This window comes from Diadema antillarum, unplaced genomic scaffold (assembly GCF_040938485.1).
Source record: "Diadema antillarum isolate AM-2024a unplaced genomic scaffold, OU_Dant_1.0 scf00000026, whole genome shotgun sequence".
Classification (NCBI taxonomy): Eukaryota; Metazoa; Echinodermata; class Echinoidea; order Diadematoida; family Diadematidae; genus Diadema; species Diadema antillarum.
In genome coordinates, this window is record NW_027270915.1 from 920,477 (window position 1) to 938,432 (window position 17,956).

Here is a 17,956-nt window from a genome sequence, read left to right on the forward strand (position 1 = left end):
TTTCCCCTGTACGTATTTCTTTTTGAATAACTCTACCCATGTACAGAAATGCTTCTTTATTTCCTCAAGATGATTTACAAAACTTTCAAAGTGGTCTATATAGATGGCACCAAATGGACAAGGTTCCTCAATACCCAACAGGTTACAGTGTATTATATCTGAATCAACTTCACAGTCACATAGATTTTTTTTATGGGGAGTGGGAATGGAGGTCAATACACATAATGAACTTGGACTTTATATTAGTGAAGCACAATACTGCATCAGAATGATGGATGCAAATTGACAGTATATTATCGTGTGTGTGTGTGTGTGTGTGTGTGTGTGTGTGTGTGTGTGTGTGAATACTTGTTTGTGGTGTATAACACACCACTCATGTCACATTCCTTTCTACACTCACGAACAAGGTGAACAGTTGGAGAGTGGGACACAGTTGTACTCCAAAGCAGGTGCTACGGAACCAGTCTGCATCTATTCATGTTTGTATGGATTGCATAATACTGGGTTGAGACATACCGGGTAGTTATAGAAACTTGTAATGGATTTTTAAATCTATTTCTTTCTGTTAGAGATGGACACGGAAGGAGATGATGAAGAACCATCATCGCACATTGCAAAGATCAAATCTGCGGAGACGTTACATACGGGACTACATCATGAGAAAATGTGTTTGGACAAGTCATACACAGTAAACCTGGACATCCTACTGCATGTGATTCTAATCTTTGTCACACACAAAAAAGAGCAACTCCTCTCTAAAAACTTCCATCACAGGCATTGGACATTTAATCTGAAGACTTTGCCGGAGATATTTGCGAACCTGTCTCAAGTACATGCCATCCTTTAGGCCAGAATACTAGTTATGGACACTAGGGCCTACCTTAAGATCATGAGGAATTCCTTTTATGTATGATAAATGTTGGGCTTTACCTTAATACATCAGTTCACAAAGATGACTAAACATCACCTATAGCCACTAGCATCAGAACAGATACATTCTGTGTTGCCATGACAATGTGACATTTCTTATTCTAAACTTCTAAGAGAATATTTTGCAGCAATCACAACATTGCTATTAACGTAAACTACAACATTTACAGCCACCATGTAAACTCCCCTGTTGCTACAGTGATGTGTTATCCGCACCTGTGTCCAGAGAATGCGAGTGATGTTCCGATTGGTTGATTCAAGTTGGCCGATACCAGTCTTCAGATTGGAGGGTTGCCGCGGTGACGGACAGATGACATAAAACAGCTGGACTAGATGACAGGGACTGCTACTGTACTTACTGCAGAAATAAAAGGCGGATCCAATATACCATCAAACAAACTAGGATATGATTACAAACTGAAGATGATGACACAGTATATATATATATATATATATATATATATATATATATATATATATATATATATATATATATATGTGTGTGTGTGTGTGTACATGTACTTTGCAATAAATCATCTTAAATTGTCAGAAGCAATGAGGCATTAATACAAGAACACCCTGTCTCTGTCAATATTGCACGGAAAGCTCAGAAGCTGAAGTGACTGGTTTTAAAGGGATGGTACAGTGTTGGTGGAGAAGAGAATTGGGTTTTTAACTTTTTGCGAGATACCAAGAAATTACTTATGAAATAGTACAGAGCATACCATTTTAAGAGGAATTCAAAGTTTATTTGATGAAAATCGGGTTTGGAGTGACTGAAACATCCAAAAACAAAGTAAAACAAAGCGATCGTAATAAAATGTGGGTCCCACACTTTATTAGAATCGCTCTGTTTTGGATATCTCAGCCATTTCAAAACCAATTTTCATGAAATAAACGTTGAATTCCTCATGGAATTACATGCTCTTTCGTATTTCAGAAGAGGCTTCTCATTATCTCACCAAAAATTGTTAGAAACCTGAAATTAGGTCTCAACCAAAACTATACGATCCCTTTAAATTCCTCTTTGCATAATCTTTGGCAAATGGTTGAATGATTGCTATCATTTTTGCCCTATTAACATCATCACTATCATCATTGTCATCTAATTCTAATTATCAAGATTGTATATCAACCTTATAATTGTCATCAATTGCATTTCAAATTGAAGCAAATGAAATAAATAATACATGATGGTATGCAAAGAATACACAGTATATGAATGATTGGTGTTAAATGTGGCACAGAATATGTAGCCTGGATGTTGACAAGATTAAACTTTCTGATTTATGTACATTATATTACATACAAAATAATATTACATACAAAATGATAATATTGATGATTGTGATGATGATGAAGATGATAACAATAATAATAATAATAATTATAACAATAATAGCAATAATAATAATGATGACACTACTACTACTACTACTCTCTAAAAAAAAAATTGAGAGAAAATATTCACCCTTAAAGGAGTGAATACAAAAAAGAGTGAATTCAGAGTGAAATTGGAGTGAATTTAGAGTGAAAATGTTCATTTTCACTCGTTTCAGAGTGACCTCAGAGATCACTCCAAAATCTTCGAGTGATCCTTGAGGTCACTCCAAAATGAGTGAAAATAAACATTTTTACTCAAAATTCACTCCAATTTCACTCTGAATTCTTTCTTTTTTGTATTCACTCCTTTAAGAGCGAATATTTTCACTCATTTTTTTAAAAGAGTACTACTACTACTTGTAATTACAATTATAATTATAATTATAATACTATCACATTAAATATCATCATTATTGTATAAGAATCAATTAACAATGTGCATGATAAAATGTGGAATTAGTTAACAACATAAAATTACTATATAAATGCATTAACTATAAACTTTTGCAGGTAAAACAGTAGCGAGTATCTCAAAGAGTAACCAAGTGAATCATACTATGTCATGCAGAGGTATAGAATATGTAGAAATGAGGCAAAATGGAGAAAACAAAGACACCATGCAGAAATAATGGAAAATATTTGTCACAGTACATGATTACACAGACAGCAAACAAAATAATTTGCCTCAACATGATGGGAAACACAAAAAGAGAAAAGGAGGTTTGACAGCAGCAATTGAAAATAAAATCATTGATAATTTTTGCCTTATATCACGACCTCATAACTTTTTTTTTCTTCACATTGACGAAAGTATTCCAACCACTATTACTACTAAGCCTTTTCATATAACAAACAGGCAAGAGAGGTAATCTTTTTAAATTTAATTTTCAACATAGATCCATCCATATTGTTTAACATGTCCCCATTTTTGTTTGTAATAACTTCATATAATTTCTTTTTCTCCAATTTCTTCTAATATATCCAGAATCATCCCATTAGTATACCAGCTATTGCATCAAATTAATCCTGAATTCAAATAAGACGGTTCACTTAAATTTAAATTCATGAAATTTGAATTGTGTTTTGGCCAACAAAGCATGAGGAATAAATAATGCTTCTATTCATAATGGATATTATTTTGGGTTGGATGCATCACAAGTGTACCATGATGTGCTGTGGATTGATCGAAAGGGATTTGCAAAATTGAAAAACTGATTTGAAAGAATTTTTCGACTTCCAGTATCTGGCATATTTGATTCTGATGCATCATATTGCAATCATGTACTTGACTGGTTCAAAACAGGGACACAATTTATTTTGATGCATGCTTTTATTTAATGCACAAAGAGCGAGAGAGAGAGAGACAGAGAGAGAGAGACAGAGACAGAGACAGAGACAGAGAGAGAGAGAGAGAGAGAAAGAGAGAAAGGCACACATGTATGGGCATGAAAAACGATGGCATGAAAGAAGCAAAAAAACATATTTTATTCCTAACGATACCGGAAGAGTCAACAAGAAATGAATACTGCACTGAAGGATTACAGCTTTGAGAACAAATTAATCTAATTTTGAAGGTGTGGAACAGTCTCAATATTCAAGTTTGCCTGCATTCCTGGTTAACTAGGAGAGAATTTATTAAATTTTAAATTTTTGTTGGGAGGAAGAACGAGTCAAGCTTTTTCTTTTGTAATGATCGACATTTATGTAAAAGGACGGGAGAATAGAATACAGTGAAACCTCGTTATAACGAGGTCCGTGGGACCGGCGATATTACCTCGTTATAACCGGTACCTCATTATAACCGTACGCATCAAAAACAAAGAAAAACATAAGCACGACATCATATTATACCTATCAATGAAACTTAAGAACATCCTTTGCGTTGTTATTGGGCAATTATGGGTCATTATTATTGAGATAATAAAGGGAAATTATTTGTGACTTAGACGAAAAAGTAGGGGTTGAAATGAGTTGATTCTTTATTGTAATTCTTATTTAAGTTTTTCTAACACCAGCACAAATAGAGTAACATACAGGCGTTGTTTACCGTAACTTGCGAGGTATTTTTACGCTTTTGGTTCCCAGCGGGAATGCGATGATTTCATGAATCATTTCGGCTGTAATCTAGTACAATATACATGTATGATCGTTGCGCTCGAAGGGATTAAAAATGCGTTCCGGTTCTTTATTTTCTTCCGAAAATCTTTTCGCGTTTTGTACATCCGTTCTTGAAAAATATGCGACAGGATTGAGTGTGGAAGGTTACGTTGTGATCCTTTTTACGCAAATCTGTACCTCGTAGACCATTCTGAAAGAAAGAAAAATCTTCATTGTGAAATGCAGTGTTAAAACTGTGATAATGAACAAACCCAGATCTATTCAAACTAATAAATGTGTTTGTTTCTTTTCCTGATTTAGGTTAAAATGCGTTATTCATCTATTTTTACGCTACTGTCACCTGGCGAGATCGCGATAATTTCAGAGTATCATACATGAGTTGTTTACCGCTAACTTGCAAGGTATCTTACGCTGTTGGTGCCCAGCGGGAATTTGATAATTTCATGAATCATTTCGGCTGTAATTTTATACAATGTATGATCGTTGCGTCCGAAGGGATTAAAAATGCGTTCTTTATTTTCTCTCGAAAATCTCTTCGCGTTTTGTACATCCTTGAACTGTTAAATGCGTTTGTTTCTTTTTCCGAACACCGATTAAGTAGGTTAACATGTGTTATTCAACTATTTTTACGCTACTGTCACCCGGCGAGATCGCGATGATTTCATTAATTATTTCGGCTTTAATCATTATACACACTCATATTTAAATTATCATTTGTTAAATGATAATGAACAAATCCAGATCTATTCAAATTAATAAATGCGTTTGTTTCTTTTTCTGAACACCGATTAAGTAGGTTAACACGCGTTACTCAACTATTTTTACGCTACTGTCACCCGGCGAGATCGCGATGATTTCATTAATCATTTCGGCTTTAATCATATTCATACACACTCATATTCAAATTATCATTTGTGACAGTGCACCTCAAAACAAACAAAAAGTCGCCAGACATGAATTTTTAGTTAAGACCATATTCTAAAAGAACAGACTTTAAGCTTTAAAATGATGTATAACTCAAATCAAATGGACTCTCCTAACCTATCTAAACATTGGAAAGAAAGCACAACCTCAGAAAAAGTGTGAACTGAGAAAAGAGGCTCTCAAGTACAGTGTCTATTCAAGCGCTTAATCTTTACCAAACCGTGCTGGCTGTGCGATGAATGGGACAAAAAACATGAAGTAAACCACTGGAGTAACAACAATGAAGGGATTATCAGATTAAACTGAAATTAAGCATGCCTCATTAACACATTCTGTCCATAATTAATGCCAACTTTCAAAGCAGTAGCACTATTCTTTCAAAAGTCATTAGAGTTGAAAGTGAAGAGTGTGGACAAGGTTTTTCAGAAATGAAAAAGGGATTCTGAAGACACACCTAATCACACTATTCTATCAAAAATGTTCGAGATAAACTGCTAAAAAACACACTTTCCTGCCCGTTTTATGACACCAAATTTTAGCATAATGTAAAAGACGACCTGCTCTTTCAGAAAATATGGAAAAGTCAAGTTCGGCTAGGTTGACCCATTTCACTTGTTTTCAGTCCTCACGCAAAATCAGTGTGTGCGACTTTATGTTCGTTTTGAGGTGCACGGTCACATTTGTTAAATGATAATGAACAAATCCAGATCTATTCAAATTAATAAATGCGTTTGTTTTTTTTACTGAACACCGATTAAGTAGGTCAATATGCGTTATTCAAATATTTTTACGCTACTGTCACCCGGCGGGATCGCGATGATTTCATTAATTATTTCGGCTTTAATCATGCATGCACACTCATATTTGCTAACCAGCAAAAGAACTGGAAGTCGGAATTAAAAATGGAAAGGACATAATGATGAGTTGCACACGCATTCCAATTGTCCATTTGTGGCCACAAGTGTCGCTATACATGAAAAGTTTTTGAATGCGTTATCTTTTTTTTTCTCGTTGCGCTGTGGTCTGACCTACCACGCACCGTCGCGTATTTCGCGAAAAAGAAAATCGAATGATTATGTTGAATGATTTAGAGGAACATCGGAAGGCATTCCTGTGTCTTATCGCGTGATTTAGAAGAAAACATGGAAGGAACTGTTCTCTGCAAAACGGAAAAAAGACGCGGATAGCATGAGTTCGGTTTTCAGTGTTTCGTTTGTCGCGTGTTTGAAAGCGGCAATTTAGTCAAGAAATGGAACCTGGTTCTATCCGATCAAATTGCTTATGTTTTTCTTTATCATGATGCACCGAAATTGTCCTCGTTGTAAGCGGAATCTCGTTATAACCGAACTCGTTATAACCGATTCGTTCTGCCATAGGTTTACACGCAAAGGAAAACGGGACCGACGCTATCACCTCGCTATAAGCGGTTCCTCGTTATAACCGAACTCGTTATAACGGGGTTTCACTGTATCTTGTGTTTGCATAAGGTATTCTTGATATGATTAGTCAAAGGGATATGTCAAACTTTATAAGTTTAAGTAACTTAATATTGCGTGCTTTACTTAAATGCAAATAAATCATGAAAACCAACCAACAAAAGTAGACAAGAGACAGGGCCGGCGCAGCCGTGGGGGCCGTGGGGGCTCGGGCCCCCACACTTTTTGTGCACCATACAAAGGAATACATAAGGTGTCATCACTTTGGGCCCCCACACTTTTTTTCAGGTAAGGTTATGCATTTTCTCTGAAGACCTTTTTGTTTTCATAACACCCGGAAATGGGAGGGGAGAGAATGAGCTGAGGCCCTTTTTTTTTTGTTTTGCTTGTCAGCTGAAGAAACCCGGAAGTGGACAGGGAGAGATGAGCTGAGGACCTTTTTTTTTTTTTTTTTTTGCTTGTTAGCTCATGAAACCCGGAAGTGGGCCCCCACACTTTTGAAAACACTGCGCCGGCCCTGAGAGAAAATCTTGGGATAAGAGAAGTTGGATGTGAAAAGTCTAGTTTCTTCTTTTAAACAGATAGCCATTGTATTCCTTTCTTTTTGTTCACATTGCTTTGGTTGTGTGACCTTTTTCTAGCAAATTATAGTTTGAAGCATTTGCTACCCCATGGAAGAAATATTAGTCCAAAATGCACTAGTTGGTCTAGGATGCAAGCTAGTCCCACACAAAATGTATGACATCAAACATATCAGTGATATGTAAGCACATCAATGGATACGATTAGTTAGTTCAAACAACACTTTGTCAGCACGAAACAAAAGCAACAAGTGAACTATCTACTGCTATCATCTCCATCACAAAACACGTTAAAATTATGCAGCCAGATTATTCTACACTCTACGGTCAAATGTAATCGTCCAGACTCACGTTGCCATAGTTACGTGTCGTGCACTACACACAATGCATCATTCAGACACTCTTGAGGGCGGTAATCAGACTGCGGAAATCAAACTTTGCATCCTGCAGGAACGGTGAGAGCAGCGCAAGGTGCATTGTGGGTAGGCAGGCAAGAAAAATGCAAAATCGGTTCGTCGAGAACAAAAAAAAAAATTCAACACAACTCCCTCACTACAAAATGTGGGCAAGGAACTGTTCACATTTAAGAAGTCATGAAATGTCTCCTGTTTTCCCTCAAACAAAAATGTCCAAGAATGTAGGCTCTGTTTTCAGTAAAGCTTGCCTCTATTAGTAGTTCAAGTATACCGTCCAATTAACTACATAAAACATTCTGTTCATGTGACTACAAACCATTTAGATGAGGACCCCTATAAAGAACAAGGACTATGGCACATCAATCTCTCCCCCTCCCAAAAAAAGAAGAAAATAATGATAATAATTTGTCCCATGGAAGCTATCATATACCAAGATAATTAATAGAAAGGAAATCATGGGATGTTAGTATTCCAACAAATGAGAAAAAGTTTTGGACATAACAGAAACAACTTCTAGTGATATACTATCCCAAGATGCAAATCATTATTTTGGAGCATATCAAACAAAAACAAAAAAATGTCTGCAGATGATCTACGAATGACCAATTTATCTCATCGTGTGTTTTACAGTAATAATTATATGATCTTCATATAATCTATGATGATAATTATATAATCTATATGACCCAACTACTGATCAATTATTCTGAACTTTTTCAAATCGTTACCTAACAGCATTCATATTGCTCTTGCTAGAACAAGACACTTAGAGTAAATACTCTAAGTTTTGTTTATTCAATAACATCAAACTGCTCCTTTCGTTATGAAAATTACAAATCAGTTTACCTAAACCATATACATTTATCTTTCAGTTGGGAGAAAGAATATGGAGTTTCAACTAATGTGATCAGTTACTACAAAATCCATACAAGTTACCAAACATCAAGTCCTGATTTTGGTATTGATGAATTCACAATCCTGAACAAATGCATTTTAAATCATTTTTAATAGGCCTATATCATTAAGCATGAAAGAGAATAAACATTAAAATTCCATACATCAATTAAAAATCATGTTGCAGCAATGTGCTTCAGGATGAAACAATTTAAAAACAAAAAGTTTCATACTAAAAACATTCTTTTTCTGAATGGACTGTGAAACTTGGACAGGAGAAGGAATACATGTAGCACTTTTGTTTTGCAGAAATGAATTTGATATTTGACAACAAAATTTTCCCCAATTTTTCAAAGCTCCTGGGTTTCTGACATTGTTAGGGTAATGTAGCAACAGACCATAAATATGTACAAGTGCATGATTAGGCATGAAAATCTTAGAAGCTACTACTGCCAATACAACTGAAATTATGATGGCATACATATTTTGTGAATGACTTTCGCTCACTCTTCCTCCGCTTATTCTGAACTTATTTGTTTGATGAAATGAATTGCCTATTTTCTTGTCATGCTTATATTTCAAGTACCTTTTAATGTCAACACCCTAGTATTGTGAAATATGTAAAAAATGGGCTTTATGCCATGCACAGAAACTTGATGTATACCATCGATCTGCTCATGCTCAAATGGTTAAAATTTCACTTTTCTCACAATTTTAATATAAAATCAATGGAAGATGCATATGGCCCTGTAGAATCAAAGCAAATAACGTGTGTTAACATGCTATGAGATGTGCATCTATGCAGTCTATTTTTTTCTTTTTGTGTGTGTGTCAAACCGAATGAGAGCTGTGAAATCCATGCTAATTGTTACAGATTTTCATGCATGGCCAGCAACATATGCTATTTACAATGTCTAGAATGTGCAAATTTTCTCAACTCTCAAACATTTCACATATGCAAATCTACCTATAACACATGTGCAAATTTTAATATGACTTGACATATTTTCTTCCAGCCAGAATCAAATATTGCAGTACTTGAAATATCCACAGTTTCTACTGGACCAACAATTTCACGAGTGATTGCCCCCCCCCCCCTCACTTTCTGCATCACCCACCACCCATAAGTTGGTCACTTTTTAAAACAATAACCAGAGACTCCAACCCAAAGCACCTTCTGATCTGGAGATTCGCCCGCCTGAAACCCCTAGCAAATGGGAGACTCCAAGTTGATGTGTGCAAAGCACGAAGTTCCTAGGGTTCTAGATGCTCTCTGGTGCTATCTAAGGCTCATTTTTTTCAACATACAATAGCAATAAGTAAGAAATCCTTTCCAGCGGGAGACACAGAGCCAGGGTGGGAGAAATTAACTCTCAAGGGGGAGAACAGGAGATTTTGCAAAAATGGGTTTTTGGCGGAAGATCTCCCATCAAAAATGGGAGAGTTGGAGTCTCTGACTAACTGAAAACCATTAACAGCCAGTTAGCTTTCATTTAACTATTATAGTTAACTACAATTGTAATAATGCTGACTAGACAAGATTCATTTGAAGCTGGATGTTTGTCTTTAATCAGATAAACTAAAAGACCTTATTGATCCCAGTTAAATCTCGCTCAAGAATCTACCTTTTTAAGTTTCAATCATCATTTGGTCCTGCCCTTTGCTGACATTGACAAGTTTGATTGTTGTATTATGTCTACTATGCCTTGGTGTTCTGAAGTTAGCAACTATTAGCTGTGACTTGTGTTTATCATCTTACCGTTTCTGCTGGCTTGTCAACGTTTCTTTGTACTTTCTTCAGTTCTGGTCTTTCACTGCAGAAAAACAACAACAAAATATATTATTTCAAATGACCAGAACTCCAGGGTACCATACATACAACATAAGTGTTTAATGCAATTTTCTTCACAGAAATTTGGGGAGGAATTTGGGGAAGAAAAATACACCATTCAGCAAAACCAAAAGAATGCTGTTGATTAAGGTTCTACTTTGCAATAAAAGCAGACTGGGGAATCAAAATATTTTGTTGTTCAATACAGTAGAGGTCACGGTGTTTCTATAGATTTTTTTTTTTTTTTAATTCAACGCTTGATGAAATGCCATCCAGTATTTAACAAGAAAGATCGCCATAGATCTTTTACAAATTTCTTATGTTTGTTTGTTTGTTTAATGAACCATTGCAAAGATATTATCACCACCAAACATGCCTCAGGGAATAAACCTGTAGAACAGATTGCAGTAAAAGAAAGGTCAAATGGTAAAATGGACTATTGAGAGATTTAGATCAGTGAGTATGCATCTCTACATTATCTGTATATCCAGCTCCTTTTTCTACAACTTTATCAAACAATTCTTCCTTGACATCTCTTCTCATATCTAATGGTAAACAGTTTTGGCTTAAATTTCTGACATTTAATCTGTCACTGCCATGTTAAAAAAAACCCCACAGTGTTCCATGACACAATACTAATGTGATACCCAACTATTAGACAGTCCATTTTTAGCAATGATAATTCCACTAATGGAGGTACTCAGAAGTGTGATACCTTCAAAGGTGCACATAATATACCTTCATTGCTTAAAGAAAATGACAGACTAGCCACTTATAAACATTCCTTCCCTGGCTGTCATTACCTCGCCTTACTCTCTCTCTCTCTCTCTCTCTCTCTCTCTATCCATCCATCCATCCATCCATCTATCTATCTATCCATCTATCTATCTCTATCTCCACTCCCTATATCTATCTTTCTATCTTTTTTTTTTTTTAAATTTCAATCTATATCCCTCTCCCCATCTATCTCTATCTTTGATCACCTCTATCTATCTCCATCTCCCTTTCTTTTTGTCTCTGATATCATTTCAGAGAATTCACAAATCTTAGTCTTCTGGGGTACTACAGTTGAACCTCTCTTATCCGGCCTCCCTTTATCCGGATCTCTCTATTATACGGACGCAATCTCGCCGTGATTTTTTTTTAAAATAATAATTACGGGAGGAAAGGGGGATTCCCAACTCCTTGAGAACTCCTACACAAACACACATGAATTACATATTACTTCCAACATGATTAACATACATTACATCAAATTTCCTTCCATATTGCTTACCTTCAGACATTTTAACATCCCCAAACATCCCCAAATCATCGCAAGAACATGGACAGATTATGCACTCGAGTCCTCTCATATCGCATTGCCACATATAGGTCCATACACAGCCGTCGATATGACTAGATAGACATGCATTGTTTTGAGTCATTGGCTGAGCAACGAATGATATTGAACACTCAAAAATTGTTCACACACAGTACACACACAAAGAGAGAGAGGGAGACCATCTAACAATGGCGACCTACAGTCGACTTTGCCGAGCCGTGATGATCGAATAACATTTTGAAGCGTACTGCGTAGTTTCGTTGACTCGTACTGTTTATTTCCAAGATCTACTTGATACATTTCTTGATAATTATTTAGGGAAATCATCCCAAGAATTTATAAAAGAATATGATTTCATTCTTGCAAACACGAACCTCTATTTTGGGGTCTGTTACTGAGTGTAACAATGAAAAGGTTGCAGTATACACATTACTACATGTGGTACTACAATGGGCTACATCAGTACATGTGTATGTATATGTACATGTACTAGATGTTTCAAAAAACATTTCCCACTTTTGATCATAAATATTTCAAAAACTATTCATTTGATAAAACTGTCATTGATATGAGTAATAGCTGGATAGTGTCAAATTTGGTTGGAGGTGATTTGCATGTGAAAGCATAAATCAGTTTCATTAAATCAAAGATTGATTTTGAAGTAAGGTTTCAGATTTTGGTCAAATTTCAACCCTCTGTACAAAAATTGAACTTCGCACAGGAACCAATGATGTGTATGTGAGTGTGTGCTGACAATGGCTCTGAACAATGGACATGCCTGCACCACCTGTTGACTAGGCGTCAGTCTGGCACTCCCTGGCACATGAATGCTTAATCAATAATTCATGTGGATTGCCCTGGGCACTGCTAGTCTGAATTCATGTTCGGTAAAGTGCTTGCAAACACCACATTTCATTCCAGCTGGCAATCATTTTCAAATTTTGCTTCACATATCACTAAATTTTGGATATACATGTAAATCAAGCATAAATGATCTAAAGTTCCTCATTTTAATACAACTGTCTACTAACTAAATAGTCTGACAAATTTTTCACTTTTTCGATAAAAAGAGATCATTTTTGGTAAAGAGTTCAGCAGCATTTATCATTGGGGCGATTTGTTTCAGAGTAGATTTATTTAAGGCTCCATAAACACAAGTGTATATGTGACCCTGCACCTCAAAACAAACGAAAAGTCGCCAGACATGAAATTTTAGTGAAGATCACTTTCTGAAAGAGGAGACTTTAAGCTTTAAAATGATGTATAACACAAATCAAATGGACTCTCCTAACCTATCTAAATATTGGAAAGAAAGCACAAACTCAGGAAAAGTATGAACTGAGAAAAGAGGATCTAAAGTACAGTGTCTATTCAAGCGCTTAATCTTTGCCAAACTGTGCTGGCTGTGCGATGAATGGGACAAAAAACAGGAAGTAAACCACCAGAGTAACAACAATGAAGAGATTATCAGATTAAAATGAAATTAAGCATGCCTCATTAACACATTCTGTCCATAATCAATGCCAACTTTCAAAGCAGTAGCACTATCTTTTCAAAAGTTATTAGAGTTGAAAGTGAAGAGTGTGGACAAGGTTTTTCAGAAATGAAAAAGGGATTCTAAAGACACACCTAATCACACTATTCTACCAAAAATGTTCGAGATAAACTGCTAAAAAAACACACTTTCCTGCCCGTTGTATGATACCAAATTTTAGCATAATGTAAAAAAAGACCCTCTCTTTCAGAAAGTATGAAAAAGTCAAGTTCGGCTAGGTTGACCCATTTCACTTATTTTCTGTCCTCACGCAAAATCAGTGTGTGCGACTTTATGTTCGTTTTGATGTGCACGGTCACATATATACTCTAATTGATTTTCTTTACTTCCTGTCACCACGTTTATGATAGAACAGAAGGTATTCATTGTAATTTTGTTTTTCAGAAGTAGGGAGAGCACTGACTCGACTCAATGACAGTATCGACAGGCGTTTGACTTTACACAGATACTGCCAGAGGCTGAATAAAGACTAGCTGTGATAGTGGAATTTGTCATGAATAAATAATGAAGCATTCAAACCCTGGCCATTGTTCAGGACCATTGTCAGGGTGTTAACCACACACTCCCATACACACCCATTGACCCCTGTGCAAAGTGAAATTTTGTACAGAGGGTTGAAAATAGAGCAATGTCTGGAACCTAACTGTGAAATTAATCATGGATTTCATGAAACATATTTATGCTTTCATATTTAAACCACCTTCAACCAAATTGTACACTATTCAGCTATCACTCCATATCAATGAAAATGTTATCTGATATATAGTTTTTGAATTATTAGGAATCAAAAGTGGGAAATGTTTTTTGAAACACCTAGTATAAAGCATTGAGTCTCCCGTATCTATCTATCTATATCTATCTATCTATCTATCTACAAACCTATCATCATTTTTTTTCTATCTTTCTATGTATCTATGTATCTATCTACCTCTCTGTACATCCTCTCTCTCTCTGTCTCTGAAATCATTTCATAGAATTCAAAAATTCTAATGTCTTCTGTGTTCCTACTGAACACTGGCACAAAGTCACAGAAATCACAAATAAGAATCTGTCATGGCTCAGTGGACACAACCACAGGATCTCAATCACAGGATCCCTGGTTTAAGCCCCGTGTTGCAGTGGCTGTGCTCGCTGGAAAGGTACATTATCGTCACTGCCTGATCCGGATGGCTGTCAGTTCCATGGTTACGTACATTCCCTCTATCCTTAGTGGTCACATAAAATAAATCTGTTTAATTCCAAATGTTGTCATGTTATGTAAGACCTAACAACATGTTCTCCTCTTTTCTCATATCAACATTAATTGCCAACTTACAATTTGCCTCTTGCTTCATGGGCCCTGACTTTCATGTCTTCAATCTGTGATGTCAAAAAAAGAGAAAATATTACAGGTGGGAGAAATAAGGGAAAATGCATACCGGTATCAACATGACATTATAATGTTTCAAGAGACAAAGTAGTAAAACATACAGAACAGTAAAATTTTCATTGAGATCGAGCATACAATAGAAATTTACAGCATTTGAAAATTTCACATGCTCTCATAAAATACTGATAATGGCCATAAAAAATATATAAGAATCTCAATATAACATGAAATGTTATCACTGCATAGGTCTTTCATTATCTTATTCACAAAAGTATCACAGATACCAGAATTGTGGTAGGGTGTCCAACATTTCCACAGTCCAACAGTGCCAAAGTGCCAAAAAAAAGATAGTAAAACAAGGAGGTCCTTGTAAAAGGTGGGTCCCAATGTAATGTTTGAAGACAGGTTGGAAACCTGAAGCCCCATCTAAACCAAGACTATACCATTCCTTGAACTTGTTGAGGACGAGTCCAGAGTATGCTCAGACAGGTGTCTATGGGAAATGCGTGTTGTAGCAAAATCAGTCGGTCCTCAGTCGGTTATAGTGCCTCTGAAAATTTACCCTGTTATTTCCCATGAAAGTAGGATTCACATTTACCCACAATCAGATTATAAGAGAGTGAGTGTAACTACTACTGCTAGTTAACATGCCCAACCCTGTTGTCCATTTGTCTTTTATCAAATTTTTGTATAAAAAACATGATTATGCGAGACTGAAGACAATTGTTTTCAAGTCAAAGATGTTAAAGACAGCCAATCTCTTTTGCATGCAGATTTTTGAAAAAAATTGGTGAAAACACTTAGGTATTGAAGAAAAGTAAACACTACCTGGAAACCTTCTGTAAATTTTGAACTCACGAGGGTCTTTATTTGTTTAGTTAAATTGACCGTTAAAAGATTCGAATAATTTTTTCGTACTACGAAAAAAATACTAGTTTTACACACCTGTGTGATGCACTTAGTTGCACATAGTAGTTCATGTAAATAGTGTGTTGTTATTTGCCATCGAGAACAAAGTCAGAAAAGATTGTGAATTCTTCTTTTCTGACAGCTTCAACACGCATATCTTTTGTTCGAAGTATAAGTATCATATTACAACCACAGTAGGATTAATGTATGCAGCTGTGCCTAGTACACAGAATACGTTACAGTGAGCGTTTGGTGCATTATTTGAATTTAAACGGCTAACAACATTCAAATATCACATAAATGTTATAGCTTTACAATAGTCTTGTCATTCTGGAGGAATATATCATGTTCTGTGCTATTTGAGAAGGAATGCAAAAGGGATGGCCCATCTTTCAGTGACCTCACCTCCAGATCCTGCTTGCGTATAGTCACTTCCAGGTCAAATTTGTTGCCCTCGGCGTCCCGCAGCTGCTCGTAGAGCTCCTCGCACATCGCCCGGAGTCGGTCGCGGGAGAGCGAGTCGATGTCGAGCGGCTTCACGTTCTCCTCCACATACTTGTTCCTCATCTCCGCCTTCTGCTCCGCCTCAGCCTTCAGGTCGGTCTGGGCTTTCTTCATCATCATTTGCTGGGGTGGAGAAGAGGGGGAGTCGTTGGGGAGAGGCGGGGATTGGGTTGACAAAAATGTATCGGAGTTTAAGCTTGGCCCATTATATATAATTTAACACCTTGTGGTGTAATTTAGCGGTGTGAAGTCCTAAGAAACTCTCTTTATGGGGTAAGATGTGATGTTTCTGACTTTAAAAACAAAATGATCACAAGTTGGCTAGTATTAGTGGCAGGATTTGAATTAGCCAAGGACTGCCGGCATGGGACTTTTTTATCTTCCAGTTACGAGTCCAGACATGAAATCAAAGGAAGAATTTGGTTTGGTAGATGCAAGCTCAGCATTAGAAGAGAGAAAATAGATAAATGACTTTAAGCAAAATAATACTGATAGCATTGAATACATGTGTGAGAGCTGCTTGCTGTAAGCAATAAAGTATATTTAGTTTCATTCAGGCATTTACAGTAACCGTAAGCTGCAATAACAGCCGTTGCCAAGTCGCTAAGTGAAATCTTCAATGCTGATTGGCTGTTTTCCAACAGTTGCCATAGCAACTCTGCAATTATTGCAATGCACGATGACTGTAAGCTTCCCATTGATGAAATGGATCGGGGTCTAACCATGATATTTTTCTTCCTTACAGTAACCGTAAGCTGCAATGACAGCCATTGCCAAGGCGATATGCGAAATCCTCAATGCCGATTGGTTGTTTTCCAACAGTTGTAAAAGCAACTCTGCAATTATTGCAATGCATGGTGACTGTAAACTTCCCATTGATGAAATGAATCAGGGTCTTACCATGATATTCTTCTTCCTTCCTGCTGTCAGCTTGCCCAACTTGCCGCCCAGCTTGGGCTTGGGCTTGGCCGCTTCGGCCGGCTTTTTCTCTTCTGCAGCCCCCTCATCTGCTGGGGCAGCCTGTTTGGCCTACGAAGCAAAGCAGGGCAAGGGTTAGGAAGCACAGGATGCGAGAAGCAATCAGCAAATTAATTTTTTTATTCCTTTTTTTTGCCATTTATACCATTGCTACTGGTCCCTTTTGGGGTGGAGCATTAAAGGGATGGTACAGTAATGGTGGATATGAGAATTGGGCTTTTAACTTTTTGCTAGATACCAAGAAAACACATGATAAAGTGTAGAACATACCATTTTAAGAGGAATTCAAAGTTTATTTGATGAAAATCAGGTTTGGAATGACTGAACATTCAAAAACAAAGTAAAACAAAGTGATCGTAATAAAGTGTGGGTCCCACACTTTATTAGAATAGCTCTTTTTTTGATATCTCAGCCATTTCAAAACCAATTTTCATGAAATAAACGTTGAATTCCTCATATTATTACATGCTCTTTCATATTTCATTAGAGGTTTCTCATTATCTCACCAAAAAGTGTTAGAAACCTAAAATTAGGTCTCAACCAAAACTATACGATCCCTTTAATATAGTCTTTTGAAAAGAAGGCAACATTAACCCGTCAAGGATGTGTCCCGAGTATACTCGGGCAAGTGCCTATAGGAAATGCATGTTGTAGGAAAATTAGCCTGTCCTCAACGGTTTAAGGTAACACTTAATTTGAAAAAAAAAATGGGAAGCATTAAATTAGTTGTTTTATAATTACTTTAATTGCTGTCTAATGAAGTACATTTGGTGTAGTTACTTTGACAGGTAAAGCAGGGCTGTC

At 36.4% G+C, this 17,956-nt stretch overlaps 1 protein-coding gene across 1 annotated transcript in view; it reads right to left on the reverse strand.

Moving 5' to 3' along the window:
- Positions 1-899: 899 nt before the first annotated feature.
- Positions 900-17,956, reverse strand: part of LOC139734513 (uncharacterized) — a 106,311-nt gene continuing 89,254 nt past the window's right edge. The window contains exons 12-16 of the mRNA XM_071645291.1: positions 17,075-17,203; positions 16,076-16,297; positions 14,708-14,751; positions 10,442-10,496; positions 900-1,288 (exon numbers count right to left, since the gene is read on the reverse strand). Coding sequence (XP_071501392.1) covers positions 1,286-1,288; positions 10,442-10,496; positions 14,708-14,751; positions 16,076-16,297; positions 17,075-17,203 — 453 coding nt within the window. The 3' untranslated portion in view covers positions 900-1,285. The remainder of the gene's footprint in view (positions 1,289-10,441; positions 10,497-14,707; positions 14,752-16,075; positions 16,298-17,074; positions 17,204-17,956) is intronic.